This window comes from Ctenopharyngodon idella, chromosome 10 (assembly GCF_019924925.1).
Source record: "Ctenopharyngodon idella isolate HZGC_01 chromosome 10, HZGC01, whole genome shotgun sequence".
NCBI lineage: Eukaryota > Metazoa > Chordata > Actinopteri > Cypriniformes > Xenocyprididae > Ctenopharyngodon > Ctenopharyngodon idella.
Window position 1 is genome coordinate 4562909 of NC_067229.1, and position 19622 is coordinate 4582530.

At 37.6% G+C, this 19622-nt stretch overlaps 3 protein-coding genes across 3 annotated transcripts in view; 2 read left to right on the top strand and 1 right to left on the bottom strand.

The window, feature by feature from the left end:
- LOC127519831 (SLAM family member 5-like) overlaps positions 1 to 19622 on the top strand; it is a 132926-nt gene that overhangs the window by 69543 nt on the left and 43761 nt on the right. The gene's annotated exons all lie outside the window — the stretch shown is intronic.
- Positions 1 to 19622, top strand: part of LOC127519849 (SLAM family member 9-like) — a 41008-nt gene that overhangs the window by 8209 nt on the left and 13177 nt on the right. The gene's annotated exons all lie outside the window — the stretch shown is intronic.
- On the bottom strand, positions 872 to 12664 carry LOC127519829 (uncharacterized). The gene is made up of 5 exons (XM_051907466.1): positions 12522 to 12664; positions 11423 to 11758; positions 8394 to 8720; positions 7916 to 8040; positions 872 to 4553 (listed from the first exon to the last, which is right to left on the bottom strand). Exons 1-5 carry the CDS (start codon positions 12571 to 12573, stop codon positions 4488 to 4490), a joined length of 906 nt encoding a protein of 301 aa, XP_051763426.1. The 5' UTR covers positions 12574 to 12664; the 3' UTR covers positions 872 to 4487.

A 19622-nucleotide genomic window follows, 5' to 3' on the forward strand; every position in this document is an offset into this window, starting at 1 on the left:
GGTCCAGGCAATATTCAAAATTATTTTCTAGTGTTTGAAAAGGAAAATAAATGCTTTAACATAAGTTAAAGAAGTCATTCACATAATTTAATATTTAGAAAGATAAATGTTAAACAATAACTCACAAGATATTGAGTGGATTCCAGAATCCACCCCTTCACCTTGTTATAAATTGCCTGTGTGGAAGAAATTTTGAGTTTCTGTATAATTTCCATATGATTTTACTTATATGCTTATGGTTAAATGATTTTGTTTTTCTCAGAAGTGGTTAAGTATGCATTCTTTGGGTGACAGGTGGAAAACACTGAAGTGGTAAACATGTTCCTAATATGGTAAAAGGACAGAGGCTTCAGCCTTGGAGGTCAGAGATATAAAAGTGAGGGGAAGCTTTCATTCTTGGTCTTACACTCTGCAGCTACTTGTGTTTCTGTATGACTGTCTGAACTTTCTTGCAAGAAATAAAACTTTATTTTTGCCACAACACCTGATATTTCATTAATACATAAAGTGTGTACACAACAATTTTTTCTCTAATATGATTGGTTCTCCATGTGTGTAATTCAGCAAACCATCTGTTACTAAGTAAAAGCAAATCTGGATTTCTTGATTACTTCAGCTTTTTACTCAAGTCATGAGGTTCATACATTTATATGTTTTCAGATGACTGTCTAGTTTTGTTTCCTCTTATTCAACACACTTATTCGGCCCCAGTGTCACATAAACATCACATAAATACACAATCTTTGAAGTTCCATGTTTCAGAAAAGAAAATAGTGTTGCGGGTTTTACTTCAAGACAAGTTAACAGAATATAAAAGAAAATGAGCACCAGATGAAAGAAAAATATAAAAATGGGAACAACGAAACAAGAATGCTGCTAAAAGCAGAGTTTTTATTAAAGGCCATCAAACAGTGATGATTTTCAAACACAATCAACAAAATACAATAATTAAAAACAATACATGACAATCACAGCTGAACAGAACTGAAAGAGACGTGAGATGGAAGACAGGTGACACAACAGTCTTCATCTCCTCACATACCAACAAATAACATGAAAAGAACTAATCATAAAATGTCACAGATGTTTTGTTCGATGAAGATAAATATCTTCCAAATGTATGAAGACTTAAAACAGTCTCACTATTATAGTAAATACACTCTCAAAAATGCTGGGTTGTTTCAACCGAAATTTGGGTCAAATATGGACAAACATAAGAGTTGGGTTAAAAATTTAATTAAAAAATTTAACCCAACTGTTGAAATAGCCCAGTATATACACGAGTTTATACACGTGTAGAAATTCTGCTGTAACAGAAGTTGTGCATCCTTAAAGTCCTTTGCACTTTTTTTGACCATTCTGCCTGTGTTAACACTAAAAAATGCTGGGTTAAAAACAACCCAAGTTGGGTTGAAAATGGACAAACCCAGTGGTTGGGTTAAATGAGATCAAAATGAGAACATTTATTAATAAGCAATTTAATAAATGTTTGTTTACTTATTATTCATTAAACTTCATTTTCATTTATTAAACATTATTATGTTCGTTTTCCAACATGGGTTCATTTTAACCAACCAATACAGCAGTTTTTAAACAACAGTTGAGTTAAAGTTAAATAAAACTACCCAGCAGGTTGGGCAAACACTTAACCCATTTGCTGGGTTTGTCCATTTTCAACCCAACGTGAGTTGTTTTTAAACCAGCATTTTTTAGAGTGAACTGTGACTGCATACATTTTGGCAGTGTGTATTTTTATTGAAATTTGACTATTTCACCACTACTTCCTTTAATAACTCTATTTTACACTTTAAACACAAAAATAGTTACACATAGAGCCTTAAAAACAAAAAATGCCCCCCTTGAAGCCCAATAAAACACTTTTAATCCCAGGGCCATTTAACTATAAAATGACGCAGTCTTTGTTAACAGGCTTTCATTCTGTTGGCAAGGCTTCAAAATAGAAATTATTTTCCACAAAATTCTCAAATTTGGCATGTTTATTTATTTATTTATTGAGATATCTACCTATCAAACTTGGAATTCAACTTTAGAAATGTTTAGAAATTAATTTCATAATCTAAAACTGAGTTCACTCCAATCCCAATTAAACGGCAAGTTGGAGCTGACCTCAGCAGAAAAATGGCCCTCCAGAACAAGTTTTGACATCCTGGCATTTTAACTTTTCTGTTGCATTTTAAAAACTTTTGCCACTTCAGTAGTGATCTGCCAAGGGTCTTCTTTAAAATGAGACCAAACTTGCATCTCTCAGAATATCGCTTTGACAATGTCTTCTGTTTTTAGTACATCGTTGTCATGTAAACATATTCTAAATTGCCAGTATTGGTTGTAAATGATCTTTTCCCTCTATGTCAGTGGTTACATGCTTGCTAAAGAGAAAACAATACTTTTACGCATTGCTATAAAGGCCTTAAAGCACTTGTCTTGAACTCCGATAATTGCTGCTTGCAGCTATAATGTAAATTAATGCACAAGTGTTTTAGTTGTGGTGTACATATAAAAAGTAATGCTATTCAAAGTTGGTCATCCAGTGTTTTCTGTTGAAGATGGATGAGCAAGGGTTTGTGTTAGTGGTTGATTCATAAGCATTAGCAACATAATCAAGCGTAGTGTTAGTTCTGGCAGGTCATGTCAGTCAAGCTCGCATCATCTGATTCTCAGCTGATCCACGTCTAATGTAGGAATACGACGCCTATCACAGCATACATAAAGTCCATTTATCGAGTTGCTCAGGAGCTAATTACCCTCCTCCATCCCCAGCTCCTCCTCTCATCCAGTCAGGACTGGGCTTTCTGATATTTCTTCTTCAATCAGACTCATTTTCTTCAGTTATTTTGTTACATTAAATTATTGTCATTAAGAACATTAGTGATATTGCAATACCTTATGTTGGTTCTGTTCTGTTTAAGGGTGTTATCGCTGCTCTCCCTGCTCTCATCCATGCTATTGTATAGATGGGTGGGGAGTTCTTGCCCAGAACAGAACCATAATGCCAGTCCAAACTGTATGCTAACTGTCAGTCATCTTTGACAATAGTGATCCTGACAGAACCGACTTTTCCAGTAACAGCAACAATACCAGTAAAAACACCTACAGTATCAGTAGTGCGGACCTGAAGAGCACTCGTGGTCATTTACTGCAAAAATGGATTTTCTTACTTTGTATTTCTGTCTTGTTTTCCACTACAAAAATCTAAACATTCTGTAGGCGATATGTTTTGTTTTGTGCACGTTTCATTTGTTCTAGTTTTCCTGCCTGTTTATTTACTGTGTTTGTTGCCTTGGTTACTGATTCCAGTCACACCTGTTCCTTGTTTCTTTGATTCATGCTGATTTCTTTATTTCTGTTCAGTTTCTTTGATTATCATTGTATCATGGTCTTGTTTATCTGTCATTTCTTTGGTTTTAAATTCGTATGTCTTATTCTTTCTGTTTTATGTGTTTACGGTTTGATTTTAATGTACAGCACTTTGGTCGGTCTTGTGGCTGTTTTTAAATGTGCTTTATAAATAAATTAAAAAAAAAAAAAAAAATCTCCCTGTGTATTTATGCAGCCTGTGTTTCAGTTCACCTTTGTTCTCATTACGTAGTGTTTTTGTTTCCTCTTTTTTGTTTCCTGAGTATATGAAGAGTTCCTTTTGATTTTCCGTATTTGCAACCCTATCGTGACATTCTTAAATCAAGATATGTTAATTTGAGAATTAAAACTGAATCAAAAATCAAAAAGATGTTAAGTCAAAAAACAAAATCATCAAAATTAAATTATTTTATGCTTAAAATAAGGGGAAATGTCTGCCAAATGGGATAGAAAAATAAATTTGTTTTCTTTTTGAATTCAGTTTTTCTGACGCCACTGGCAGAATTATTTATTTATTTATTTTTTGATGTAATGAAAAACAAGACAAAACATTTTTCCCAGTGTAATGCCCATCTTGGTGCAGTATTAGTGTAAATGCAGTCAGTTCTATATGTGAGGATATTAACAGGTGGATATAATGATTGATATTTCAAGCCAGATCAGTGCATTATGTTTATATAGTGCAAAATACATGAAACAGATGATGATGTGTCACTGTTTCTGTCTGAGTCACTTTAGCAGCTTTAAAAACAATCAAGCACTTGCTGATATATTGCTGGTATCATGTTGCTTATTATTTCTCATATACTGTTTAAAACTAAATGTTAACTTTTAATTTACTAAAATCACAAAATAAATAAAATCTAAAAATCAGTTTTTGATTTCATATTTAAATTGGTAGGCTATATAATAAGTGTTTCACTGTTTTTTTTTTTTTTTTTACTGGTATTGGTACTGACTACTGAAATCTTAGGATCACTCTTGAAGAGTGTTTCAGCTGATCCTCTTTTCTCCATCACTTATTAATTCTCTTTAGTGTCCCTTTCGATCAAAGTATCAAAATTATAAATGATGTTACATTGTTTTACTAGCAGTCTCGGCCTGAGGCTGATTTAAGGATGTGTCCTCTCCAGAGGAATGTCATTCGGATTAGGTTGCGAGTAACCATCATCATCCTCCTGTAAGAAAACACAAAAGTTAAAAGTAGTGAGGAGGATTTATGTTTATGTTACACACAAAAAAATAAACACAGCAAAAAAAGACCTTTTTCACAATAATGCATTTTAAAGATAATTTTGTAAAATCCAAACAAGCTTTACAGATCTTTATTGGAAAGTGTTTGAAATGTATTTTCCTGCTTGTTTGATGAACCATGAACAATTTTTGCACACACCCCTGTAAAACAGCTCTTAAGACCCGAACAGTTTACAGGTGGAAGAAAATTAATGTCACAGTAACCAAAGAGAGCTTTCTACTAAAACACCAGTGTAAAGATGCTCTGGTCTCTGATCAGCCGTGTGAAACATGCCACAGACCTGCTGCAGGACCGCAGATGTGAACAGAGCAATAAACTGCAGTGTCTGTAATGTAAGACACCTAAAACAGAGCTACAGGAGACAGAAAGACAGCTGATGTGACCATATGAACCAGCAGATGTGTTCGAGTACCATCTCAGAGCAAGTTGGCACATCTTCCTCAGTCAGTCCATTAAGATAAAATGCACTGTTATGGTGCATTCCCATCACAGCATCAAAACTCCACTCGGTGCCGCTGGCAACGCTAAAACACCTTTGCTTTGGGTCGCGAATGTAGCAAGTATGTTTAATCTGTGTTTATTTCAACACGTGGACAATATAATCAACAGAGATGCACACAATTACATCTGGGAAGTGCTTTGTTTCCTAATGTTCCAAGTATGTGCAAACTGAAAACAATATGATTTACGCACTAAATACAGCATTAACTCCAGCAAAACCTGCATATATTTAAACACTCAAGACAGACATCACTACCTGAACCTCACAGCAACTGCCCGCCAATCATGTTTTTCCTTTGATATTTGCATAAAGTCAAGATGTGCCCAAACTTTTGATGCTCTCTGCCACTCTCCGCGTTTTTTCCACTCCGCTGACAATCCTAAAGTGCACCACACGAGTGTGAAGCTCAATTTCCATAGGAATGAACTGAAACACACCCTACACTTAAAGCAGCTGCTGGACACACTTACTGACTGCCTTGCTCTGTTCAGACACTCAATATACCATTTCTGTTCGTCAAATGTCTGTGAAATCTTATGTCTCAGTTGCTGAATCTTTTTACTGTATGTGAATACAAATATTTACAGACAATAAGAAAATTGCTGGGAAAAAAAAGCAGTTGAAAGTGGAAGTACATTTCTTTCTCTTTTTTTTTTTTTTTGCTGAGTTTACTAGAGACTTGGAATTGTGTTTTTTTTCCTGTTGTTTGTACAGAGGTATTCTTTCCATAAATATTTAACATGACTCCTTCAACTGCATCAAACTGTCATCTTCTTTAATATAAACATGAAGTATTGTTATTTCAATTTCACATCTACAATTGTTTTCACATCTAAAATAAAAATAAAAAATAAAAAAACTAATGTATTGGTCTTTTCTATTAAGACAATTGCTTCGTGACAAAAGTTGCACTTTATGTTTTATATGTTAATTGTTATTAAGTTCATTTGGGAGTTATTTGTGTTTTTGATTGTTTCGACACGTCTCACTGCTGAATATCTGCTTCTGCACTCTAAGAAGAAATGTGTAGAAAAATGACACATATTATGTGTAACACTCTAGTTTACACATTTTGTGTCAATATTTCATAAAAATGTGTTGGAAGAATTCAATTGTTGTACACATATTATGTGTAGTTTTAAAATGAACACAACCTGTGTATTTGTTCACAGCATCAACACAATCTGTGCAGTCAAGAACAGCTGTAATGTGTTAATATTACACATTTACACATCTTTGTGTTAATTTCAGAGGTGAAGATCAGACCTCCAAAACCAAGACCATTCAAGACCAGAAGTGTGGTCGAGACCAGACCTTCCAAGACCAAAACCAGACCATTCAATCAAGATAATTAATTAATTGTGTGACTATTGAACATTAGTGACGAACACCTGCTGTTAAAATCACAATTTTTAAGTCACCAGCGTGAAGATCAGGGTTTGCTTTAGTTGGACTCTTGACTCTTGACTTTCTAATAGTAGATTTTGTTTGGGCTGTTGTAACTGAGTTGTAACAGCCAGACAAGCAAAGAGAAATAATGATCAGGTGGTGTTTATTTATGTTTTGAAAAAATCATTATTTGACCTGAATCACCAAACTCCTTTAGAGCCCAATCTCTGAGTTAGATTTACATTATTGATTACAGCAGCACTGTGATTCTACAGCAAAAGATCAGCTTTATCAATATAATCCAGAGGTTTTATCAAAAGTAGTTCTGATCAAAAAACAACAACAACTTTGTTTCAGGCACATAAAGACATCAAGAATCAGCGTATGAATCTCAACAACGGTGACAAGCAACTTATTCTGATAAACAGATCAACTCTGAACATTAGAAAACAAGCTACTAAAAACTCACATAAACAGAACAAAATAAAATAGTGAGAATAAAGGAAATTACTAAGGCAATTCAGCTCATAATTCAGCTCATATTCATGCAGCAAAGCATGATGGGAGCCATGGATGAATTTTGATTGGTGGCACCCAGAATGCATTGCAACATGCTTTATTATTCTCACCACTGTTGAGATTCACAGGATGATTCTTGATGCTTGTGTCTCGAAATGAAAAAGATTTTTTTTATTTTTTTTTAATCAGAACAGCTTTTAAGAAATCCTTTGGATTATATTGATAAAGCTGATCTTGTGCTGTAGAGTCACAGTGCTGCTGTAATCAATAATGTAAATCTAACTCAGAGATTGGGCTCTAAAGGAGTTCAGTGATTCAGGTCAAATAATGATTATGTGAAAACATAACCAACACCACCTGATCATCTTTTCTCTTTGCTTGTCTGGCTGTTATAACTAAGTTACAACAGGCCAAACAAAATCTAATATTAAAAAGTCAAGGGTCAAGAGCTCAACTAAAGCAAACACTGATCTCCACGATGGTGACTTAAAATTGTGATTTTTCTCCTTTGATTCTGCTTGTTAATATCAGATCACCTTCCTGACACATTCACTGTGTTAAAATCATTGACTAAGTGAATGTGTCAGAATTAACACAACAAGTGTTGTCCCTAAACTCACACACTGATGTGTAAGAATTTAACACATTTTGAGTCAGTTTTAACATCCTTTCTAAGAGTGTGTAATGTTAAAAATAAAGGACAAAAAATTACTATTCACAGTTTGCATTTTTGTTTCAGCCAATGATAAAAAATAATTAGAAATATATAATAATAATAATAATAATAAACAAAATGAATTCATACCACTGTTCTTTCAAAGGTTTTTGTGTGCACAGTAAATGTCATATCTTGTTAAATGATCTGTAACACTTACAGTCTGTGGTACTGCTGTATGGATCCTGCGGCGATAGTAAACCACAGTAACAGCAGCAGCAGCAGCAAACACCAGCAGAACAGCAACAACTATTCCTGCTACAGCAGCTGGAGACAGACCTGAATCTGGAACAGACAGACAGTTATTATTACTGGAGAGTGAATGATTATACATCCAATACTTCGCAATATCTTTGTCTGATAATTACACATTTATACTTTGGTCATCAGGTGAATGACGTTGATTTAACTGATAAATGGCGGCTTCTGTTGTTAAAACAGCATCAGCACTTTGAGCTCAACTGGAAGCAGTGGTGCTATCAGGAAAACTGGCTGATATTATGCATTTTTCATGTTAATAACATTAGTCAAAGTGTTATTTTCCACAACCCAACAAATATTGGGTTGATTTAAAATATTGAAATGTTTTGTAAATACCTCAAAGGAAAATGCATTGAATGACTGAATTATTTACTCACCAGTGACAGTAACATTGAATCTCTTCACTGTGCTGATGCTGAAGCTGCTGCTGTTGATGATGATCTGTAGTTTATATTCTCCAGAGTCTGTGTTTCTGGTGGTTATGATGGTCAGAGATCCAGTCTGATGATCCAGCTTCAGTCTGTCTCTGAATCTCTCATCACACTGATCATCTGTACAGATCTTACTCTGATCTCCAGTGATTTCAGCGATGAGAATCTCATTAAAATACCATGTCATTGAATCATTTGGGTTTTTTATTACACCAGAATCTAAAGTGACAGATTCTCCCTCCTTCACTTCATCTCGTTCAGCAGCAGGAACCTCTGAAACACAAACCAACAGATGCTGGAGGATGTTTTTGTGGTAAAAATAAATTAAAAAAAAACCTTACACAACATGAAAGAACTGTGAACTGTCACGTTAGTTTCTGTTTTCATGGACTTTCAGTTTGGTTTTCATCTGTCACATGTTCCTTTGTTTGTATTCCCACCTGTCTTCCGTCTCCATGGTCACCGTCATTATGAGTTCAACCGTGTCAGCTGTTCATCATTAAGCACCTCATCATCTGCACTACTTAAGTTCCTGCCTGTCTGTTGTTCCTTGTCCAGTCTCGTATATTGTTGAGTGTGTGAACCCCTATTCCTGTTCTGATATATTTTGATTAAACTGTGTTTGAACCTGATTCTTCGTCGTCCTCGTCTGCCTGAGCACACAGCATTACAGAAGACCGGACCAAGAAATGGATTTTGCAGCGAAGATTGCTGCAGCAGCCAGCAGCAGTGAGAACATCAAAGATTTCTCCGTGGAGTTCTGCCATCTCGCTGATCGTTCTCCCTACGACGACAAGACGCTGAAAACACTGTATTGGATCGGGGTAAACTTTCACCATCCCGTAGACCTCCCAGACACCCAAGGACGTTGCTGGAGGGAGGCCGTCATCAGGTGTCTGGAGAGTGTCTACCCCCGATCCATACAGCCGCCACAGCCCGACCCAGAGCCTAGCCCATCACCACCACCCCGATCGACGGATCTCACACCTGACCCCCCCGCAGACTGGAAGCTTCCGCCTGTCGCGACATATGAGCCACAGCCCGAAGAAGGAAGGACAGCACCCGCTATCGCCCCGGAGCCGAAGCATCCAGGAGAGTCTGACCTGGGGTGTGAGCCGGCAACACCGTCTATCGCCGTGGGAGTCATTGTGGAGTTCGAGGGAATGGAAGTGAGCCACGCCACTGAGAGTGAGTACCAGCTGGACATTTTTCAAGAACCCGGAGAGTTGGATCCCTGTTACCCCATGAACTCACCTGTGTATCAATCATCATCTTCGGTCAAGTTAAAGGGTTAGTTCACCCAAAAATGAAAATTCTGTCATTAATTACTCACCCTCATGCCGTTCCACACCCGTAAGACCTTCGTTAATCTTCGGAACACAAATTAAGATATCTTTGTTGAAATCCGATGATTCAGGAAGCTTCGGAGCATAATGAATTAGCGTGTCGAATCAGCGGTTCGAAGCGCCAAAGTCACGTGATTTCAGCAGTTTGGCGGTTTGACACGTGATCCGAATCATGATTCGATATGCTGATTCATAACGCTCCAAAGCTTCCCGACGCAGTGTTTTGAAATCGGCCATCACTACATAAGTCGTTATTTTGTTTTTTTGGCGCACCAAAAATATACTCGTCGCTTTATAATATATTAATATTGAACCACTGTACTCACATGAACTGATTTAAATATGTTTTTAGTACATTAATTGATCTTGAGAGAGGAAATGTCATTGCTCCCTATGTATGCCTCACTGAGCCATCGGATTTCAACAAAAATATCTTAATTTGTGTTCCGAAGATTAACGAAGGTCTTACGGGTGTGGAACGCCATGAGGGTGAGTAATTAATGACAGAATTTTCATTTTTGGGTGAACTAACCCTTTAACCCCGCCCAGCCTCCCTCTTCCACCAACTCTCCTGATTGCTGTTGGTAGCACTTTATTTTTCATTGGATTTTGCTATGCCCGGATCATTCTATGCCCATCCTCAGTCCTCAGCCACTGATACCACCCAGTCGTCATCATCTCCCACTGGTCCCTCTGTGTCACCTCCTCTCAGTGGCGTGGTTCCACCTTGGATCAGCGAGGAGCCAATCCCACCTGGGCGGTCTGAGCCCGTAGCTCCGCCTCCAGCCTCGGAGTGCTCAGACTCACCTCGACCCGTCGCCCTGGCTCCTGAGCCTACACTCCTTCCTCCCTCGACTCCAGTGTTGACCTTCGGCCATTCGACCTCGCCGGGCTCCCGCGGACCGTCGGCTCAGCCTGGGTCAGACCTCACCACGCCTCCGCTGCGGACTTGCAGGCCATCCACTGCCCTCCGGCCCTCCACCCCTTCGGCTCCGGCTAGCTTCGCCTTCCCTCAGTCTTCACCTACGCCCTCAGTTGCACCGGCTCGGCCTCAGCATTCAGGATCCCCGCTTCCTTTTCGGGGGGTCGTCGCTGTGGCTCAGTCGCGGTCACCAGGGTCATCAGCGCTTCTTCGCTCCCTCGGCTCTTCGTCTGTGCGAGGGGCTCTTCTCCCAGCGGCTGAGCATCTGTCGATCGTCACCAGGATGATGCCCCACAAGTCACCACCATGACTCCTCCCTCCATCTACTCCGCTGTGGGCTATCGTCCTGGTCATGCTCTGGGTCGGCAACATCTGGCACCACCCACCACCCATACATTGTTGAGTGTGTGAACCCCTATTCCTGTTCTGATATATTTTGATTAAACTGTTTGAACCTGATTCTTCGTCGTCCTCATCTGCCAGAGCACACAGCGTTACATGAACACGACTGTCACAGAACAAGCCCTTGACACTGTCACCTCTGTCAAAACAGTGTGCCAATATAATGTATTTAGTTTTAAATCAAAACGAACTGTTTAATGATGTAAAGTGAGATGATTCTACACTATAAAAAATAATCAATAAACACATTAACAATGTGCTTTAAACATATATAAACTAAATTCAAACATTCATTAATGACTCACCATGTACAGTAACACTGAAGATCTTTTCACTGTCACTGCTGCTGCTTATGATCTTTAGTTTATATTCTCCAGAGTCTGTGTTTGTGATGTTTGTGATGGTCAGAGATCCAGTCTGATTATCCAGCTTCAGTCTGTCTCTGAATCTCTCAGTACCTTTATTACACTGAACATCTGAACATTTATAACTGAGATCTCCACTGATTTGTGCGATGCGAGTGTTGCTGAAATACCATTTAATATCTTCTTGTTGGTTTGTCTGAACACCAGTGTGTAGAGTGACTGAATCTCCCTCCATCACTGACACTGACACTCCCGCTGAACCAACACCAGAAGCACCTAAGCAAAATACACAATAGTGCATGTTTTTCTACAGATCATAAATGTGAAATATGTCTGGATTCATATTGTAACACATGCAAAAACAAAACACAACAACAACAACAACAAAAGATAGCATAAAAACATCATTGATTTACACATTCACTCAACAAACATGAGTCTCATGAATGATCTTATAGGCCTACACAAAATCCACACCCTGATTCATATTTGGACCCCCTTTCTCTATACATATATTTACACATCATAATCAAACATTTTGATAAACTCACAATAAACATTACATAGGTGAATAGTAACCATAAAAATACTTTATTATTATTTTCCACCGCATTTACTCTATACAGTGCCATGTAAATATATTTTAGTCCTAAACAACTCGCGTAAATAACGTGTTTAGGCAACATTTAGGCCTAAATTTTATGAATCTGGCAGAAGCTTTTAACCAAAGCTACAGTGGATCAGTTTATGCACTGATATGAAAAGTCAACTTTTACTGAAGTTACTTGTTTACACATTATGTAGTCACGTGACCTATATAAAAGGCCAATTTTATTGCGTTAGCGTCGTTTTTTATCGTTAAAATGTGTTTTATAAAATCGACCATCGATTTATGTGACGTTGTTGTTCAACCTATCATTATTTCAATATCCCTAGTCCAAATATCGCCACAGCGCCAAATAGCCTACACTAGGCCTAATAGGCCACAGATACAGACTTGACACCAGAAAAGAGATCTTACACATGGAAAAGATCTTACCGTGTCCGCGTAAACACAAAACAACTACAAAAACATTAAATAAAAGCTTCATTCTTTTGCTTCAGCTCCCAATAAAGTGAAAGTACTCGGGGAGCTTCCATATGGAAAGACGTACGATGACGTAGTAACGTCCCTCCCCATTCCAGCTGCAGAAAAATAACTATATCAGTAACTATTATTGAATTTAAACATTATGGACACAGTTTTCAACATCAATCTAGTAAAGTTTTTTAATATTTTCATTATTAAAAAAAAAATGTAATACACATGTATAACGCTATATTTTGTGTTATATTACCTTGGTTGTAAAAAATAAAATAAAAACAACAATTAACGCTGCTGCGAGGGTGTTTAATGCAACGGCTGAGAGACGGCAAATTTGAACGTGAATCTTTCTTTCTCTTCTGGCTGCTGTAATCAATATCTTTATTTTCCCCTCTTTTGGAAAGTCATGGAAATGGTTATGTGGATTTTTTTCTTTTGCTATTAGAGCAAATGCAAATACAAAAATTATATTTTTTTTGTAGGCAACCATTCACCCCTATAGACATTTACCTAAAAATGAAGACTTTTGCTTCTGAAAACCCTGGAAATGTGAAAAAGGTCTATTATAGGCTTTTACTAACACAGACATGGCAGAGAGTAAGGCAGACTGCTGTAACTTTTCAGAATAAATCTATTAGTTAGACTGCCTGTCAAAAATGTTATACACTCACTTTAATTTATAGTGTAACTGAGCCTACTGACCTTTAACCCAGTGGCTCAGGAAGGCAAAGTTCAGGTGAAGAAGAAAAGGAAATAATAGCCCTGTCCAAATACCCACACCTGCGGTCTTTGCACTTGACCCCTTGTCTACTTACATGATGTATTTCCTGTTTTTGGCTCAAGTAGGTGTGAAGACTGCAAGTGTGTGTAGAACATTTGATTACCTGATGGGACACACTTATAGTCTTGCAAAAAAATGCAAGTGTTTACAGAGCTTTTTTTTTTTTAATTATTATTTTCAGTACTTTGCATTTTAAAATACACTTCTAAATGTATGTTCAGTGGTCGCTATGTAACTAACAGGAAGACACAATTTTAAAATTGTGGTGCTTCTTTAAGCGATAAAAAGCAGATGCGAATGATGTACAAAATATACATAGCCTACCCATCTTTGCATCAATAAAATGTGCAACACTTTATATTTTACTAACAAATTATATGTAATATATAATTAATTTAACTTATAGTCGAATGTTTTCTTTGACATCTCACGATTTCGGGGCATGCGAGTTCCCCAACATAATGCATGATGGGATACGCTTAGCCTCGAATACCACTCCGAAGCGGTATTCAATATAGTGTGGGTTTAGTGTGCATTAAGGGCACTGCACTTGGGCATTTTTAAGACATGGGACAGTCTTGCGCACTTACTTACTGTCGCGTGCACGCACTCTCAAGTGGCTAAGACCGCAAGTGTGGGTATTTGGACAGGGCTACTCTTTTTTTAATCCTACTAGGCAAGCACCTGCTGGTAGATTGTGTAACTACACATTCTGACTGCAATAAAGCTTTGTATTTTTTTCCTCTAGCCAGGGCTATGGTAATTTCACTTCTAAATAAATAAATAAATATGAATGTTACAGGTCAAGAGTTTGTTGTTGGTCTGTTGGTTCTGTTAGTCAAAGATAAAAGCATGTAGAGCTTCAGTGATTGATATTCACTTGGAATTTAGTAAAGGCATCTTTGAGTACATATAGGTTGTAGTTGACCACTTTACCAGATGTGCTCAAACAAGAAGTCATCTAGAAGAACATCAACAGAAACAATATTCAATGATTTAATTCCATTGTATTCTTCAGTTCTCCTCTGGCCAACAAACGAACACTGCATGATTATGATTCAGGCAGCATCACAAGTCAGATTGTGGAGTGGTAGAATTCAGAATAATTCATCCAGTTCCTTCTGCTTGAAGATCGGATTCATTTCGCCGGTATGTAGCTGGCCACTGGAGTCTGGGCAGAGGACATGCCTGGTTCTTGTGGTCTTTGCTGAGGATCTGTTCCAATGGCTGACGTGTCGATGAGGTCTTCACAGGGGGTCATCAAGTTAAAACCATCTCTGCTGAAATTCAGGGCTGTTCTGTGGTTGTGTCTAGGTGTAGGTCCACCATCTGATCTGGATACTTCGGGGATAAGGAGGAGACAGATAGACTATATTAGCATAGATCCCATTCTTCCCATGATGTTACAAGTACATTGGAAGTTGTGGGACGTGTTCCCAATTCCAACAGCTGTCATTTTGTCATTTGAACTAGTGTTCATGAGTTGGGGGAGGTGTGATGCACAAAAGGGGCACTTGCAAGATTGTTTTAAAATATCCTTTATCTTTGTGCAAGGTGTCACAGAAACTCCAATACTTCATCTTTAAATCAACTAAAATGACAGACTGTACAGAAAATGATGCATTAAGAATTGATACTCTGCAGAGGAATCTGCTACACCTTGTAAATGACTAACCGTCACCGTTATCTGAGATGCCAACTGCAGCAGGAAAGATGAAGACCACAATGACAGGATCTAAAACAGAAAAGGTATTTCAGTGAACAGTGAAACAACTGATTCAGAAGAAGAAATGACAGTCAAGGAAAGCTTGAGTTTGGACCAAGCATTTGTTTACATTTGTGTTTGTTATTATTAATTCAGTCATTGTCATTATGAGCATGTATTTTTTCAACCTGCTTATTAATACTATTGTTGAAAATGTCTTTTTTTTTAATGCAATATTTCATTAAAAGACAACAGAAAAACCAACTGACTATTTTCTCTGTCTATAACTGCTTACAGCTATCAGCCAGGGAAATGTCTAAGTCTGGTGTATTATTTAACTTTCTGACTCAGATTTGACATTTCTTTTAATGGATACAGTATTTTTTTTAAGTGTAAAGCTGTTTTGAGGTTCATAAGAAGATAGGAAGAAACTTCTTCACCTACGAGATGTTTGTCCAGATCAAACCACATCTCTGAAGAAAACCACAGCAGCTTTCATTCTGTCTCAGAAGATGAGCTGCAAGATTAACAATGAGAGACGGAAGATATTTAACTATAAATCATTTGTAAACAGTCTGTAAAGAGCCTACACTCTAAACAAAAATGATGCTAAATAGCACTAGAAGTGGTTCATTGGCTTGTAATCATAGGGGAACCACTTTAAGTGCTATATAGCACCTATCTTTAAAGGTACACCTTTGTCAAATGGCGCTATGTAGAACCATAAGAGTCTCATGTGGGGCCCTGGAATATTTCCTAATAGGGCAAAAAGGTTGAGAACCACGTTATCTTCAGGAAATACAGTGTATTTTAATGTCATTTTTAATCTAATCCTTTTTTAACTACTCTGTACAAAAAAACAAACAAACAAACAAACATAAAAAACAGTGAAATGCATGGCAGCACACGGAGCCAAACTTTCATCATTAATGAAAATAATGGTTAATGATCATTAAAAAAGAAACAGTCAATGATTGGCAGAAGCATCTGCCAAACTGTAAAATTAAGGTAAAATATCCAGTTTATTTATTTTTTAAATGTTTTACAAAAACAGTTACTTTACAGATATTAACCAGGATTATTATTGTGAAACATTGTCTGTGAAATGTCAGTCTCTTGCAATCAAGTCTTTACAGCACACATGCATGAGTTAATGTAACTACTGCATCAGCAGTTACACAGTTACTGTCTTTAAAAAAAGAAACATGCAGCAGAACATCAGTATTTCTCAGCTCATCACTGACTGAAGCACAGGCTCTACTTTCCAGCACAACGATAACCTCACAAAACTCAGACAACAGAAACAGAACATTAAACACTAACAGATCTATCTAGAGCTCAGCATCTTCACTTATTACAAACCATTCAAACTTCTTAATGGCCTGGTTTCACAAACAGGGATTAGATTATGCCAGGGCTAAGTATTAGTTAAATTAGCCTATTTAAACCGGTTTTATAAAAATGCCTTAGAATAAAACATTACTAGTGTGCATCTTGAGACAAAACAATGGCACTGACATATTTTCTGATATGTCAGTGCAAGTTATTTTTAGTTAAGATAGCTCAAACATGCATGGGGGACTAGCTTAAGCCTTGTCTGTGAAACCAGGGGAATGAGAATTAACAGAGGTTTAGATGTTGATGTTTTATTTAAAATAATACATTTTGAAGTCACCATTATAGAGGTAAGTGTTTGCTTTAGTTGGTCTCTTGACCCTTGACTTTTTAACATAATTTTTTTGCCTGTTGTAATTGTGTTTTCAAAGCACATTTGTTACAGTAAATACATTGCAGAAGAAGATCAGATAAGATTACTTACTGTTAATCTTAGTTGCTTGATGATGATGATACCCTCATCATAGTGGCCTGATTCACTGATCTCATCCAGAGTCTGTTCTCTGATATAGTATTCAGATTAAGTTGTTTCATGTTATTGTAGCCCTATAATACTACCACATATAGTCCTGTCCTGCTTTGATATTTTGAAAGTTTTTAAATCTTTACTCAGACAGGATAATGTAGACTCGCACAGACATCAAGATTCAGCGTATGAACCTCAACAACAAAATTTTCAGCTTAACAGATCAACTCTGAGCATCACATAAGTCACAAAAAAAGCTTTTTGTTTATTGTCAGCATTGTTGAGGTTCATACGCTGATTCTTGATGTTTGTGCGAGTCTGAAAGACACTGCTCAAAACACTTTCTGTATAATGAATTTGGAGAAAAAAAAGAAGAAAAAAAAGTATATCTGACCGTGATTACTTGATAATATTATAATGCAAAACTAACAGTTGATGCAGTCAGAGATCACACTCTGGGTGAGATCAGTGAACCAGGACATGATATGATGATTGCATTATCAAGTAAACAGTTTCAACTGACCAGAATTTGCTATAACAAATGTGCTTTATAAACACAGTTTGGTAGAATGGTAGAAATTGAAAAAGATAATTATAGCGTGGCAGTACATTCATTTTAACCATATTGATTCTTCCCAGGAGAGAGATGGGCAATAGAGACCAATAATTTAAGTCATCCTTTATTTTTTTATTTAACGGAAGATAGTTATTGCTAAACAGATCCTCAAGGTTGGACGTTATCACCACACCCAAATATTTAAAACCAGTCTAACTCCAAGTGAAGGGTGATATATTATAAAAATCATTTTGTATTTTGAGATGATGGAAACACTCACTGAACGTCAACACACTCAACACATTTAACTGAAAACAAGAGTGCTGCTTAGATTTATCCGTATCTTACATGTATCTGTCAAAATTGTTCATTGTTGTGTTCAGCTGTGAATGTGAGTGATCAGCAACCAGACTCAACATCTGGACATCACTCAACTCTGTCACACATGTTCAGGTACGACAGAGCTGATATATGTGATTATTTACTGAGCTGATCTCTGTCTTCTGTTGTAGATCAAACTGACACATTCACCGTTACATTCCTGAACGAGTTTCTTGCCGATTGACAGCCTCAGTCACCATTCACTAGTATTGCATCTTTATTCCATACAATAAAATTGAACTGTAACTGTCAGTCCTTAACTTTCTGCACAACACCTTTTGTATTTGCTGGAAGAAAGCGAGTTAACTCTTTATTGGCTGAATCCCAAATGGCACCCTAAACCCTCACGGTCTTCCCGAGTATGCACTTTCGTGACGTAATGCCACTTTGACTGCCGGGTAAAGTCCTCTGCGTAGCTCTCAGACTTGCGGGCTCATCTGAAGTGCGCATCGAGGGCGCATAGCAGCCGCAAAGGGGGCGCTCACGAGCACCCTTCTGAAACCTAAAATGATGAATGGGACACCCTAGAGTCTCGTGGACTTAACAGACACGCGCACGCGGCAGCCATTGTAAATCCACGAGGCCGAAAGTGCATAGAAGTGTGCCATTTGGGATTCAGCCGTTATCGTGGGTTATAGGCTAACGGTAGACTTCTGTGTTTGTCGTGGTCGGAGAGACGTGATGAGAAAGTGGTGCCTTAAGAGTCTGTTTTATTGACCTCAGAGAACAGATTTCTAAACTTAGAAATATGCCTAGAACATGTGCGCAGGAACAACAATGTTAGTTGACATTAGACCTGCCGGTATTGTTTATATGGTGTCAGCTATGTTACATAGCTACTGAAGCTTCAAAGCGCGTATCGAGTATGCAGCAATTTCTCGTGAAGCTCCATGCCGAAGAGCATATTGTTTTCAGAGAAACACGTGATCAGCGATCACTTTCTTTTCAGTCACGTGAATACTTTACTTTGCTCGTCAGAATTGCCCTGCCCAGAATTGAAATACCCACGCTTGCGGTCTTGGCCACTTGAGAGCACGTGCACGCAACAGTAAGTAAGTGCGTAAGACTGTCCCATGTCTTAAAAATGCCCAAGTGCAGTGCCCTTAATGCACACTAAACCCACACTATCTTGAATACCGTTTCGGAGCGGTATTCGTGGCTAAGCGTATCCCATCATGCATTATGTTCAGGAACTCACGTGCCCTGAAATTGTCAAGAAAAACATTCGACTGAAAGTTAAATTAATTATAATTTGGTAGTAAAATATAAAGTGTTGCACATTTTTATTGGTGCAAACATAAGTAGGCTGTGTGTATTTTGTACATCATTCGCATCTGCTTTTTATCACTTAAAGCACCACCACAATTTTAAAATTGCGTCTTCCTGTTAGTTACATAGCTACCACTGAACAGACATTTAGAAATGTATTTTAAAAGAGCTGATACAGGCCCTGACTCACCTTTTAGTTCATATTTATTCTCTGCTACTACTCAGGTAGTAGACCTACCCAAAATACAGAACATCAAGATTCGTGTTTTATTTTTAGCTCAACATGCATGGAAATTTACTAACTTTGTTAATACTGATCCCACCCTTGAATGTTCTCTGAAAATGGGCAAATTCAGCACAAGGACATCATCGCTCTCTAGTGGCCAAAGCAGAAAATCACATTTCTAATAGCACTACTTTTACACGATAGGGTGCACTATGATGCTGCTGTTCTCAACGTCACTGCTCTGTTTATAATAATAAATAATACTAATAATAACAAA

What these genes read in the sequence shown, in the direction of transcription:
- LOC127519829 (XM_051907466.1), bottom strand. Translation starts at nt 12,573, where the DNA reads ATGAAGCTTTTATTTAATGTTTTTGTAGTTGTTTTGTGTTTACGCGGA. An exon ending in ATTCAATGTTACTGTCACTG is followed by an intron (nt 8,041 to 8,393) that starts GTGAGTAAATAA and finishes TGTCTGTTCCAG; the next exon opens with ATTCAGGTCTGTCTCCAGCT. An exon ending in ATACAGCAGTACCACAGACT is followed by an intron (nt 4,554 to 7,915) that starts GTAAGTGTTACA and finishes GTTTTCTTACAG; the next exon opens with GAGGATGATGATGGTTACTC.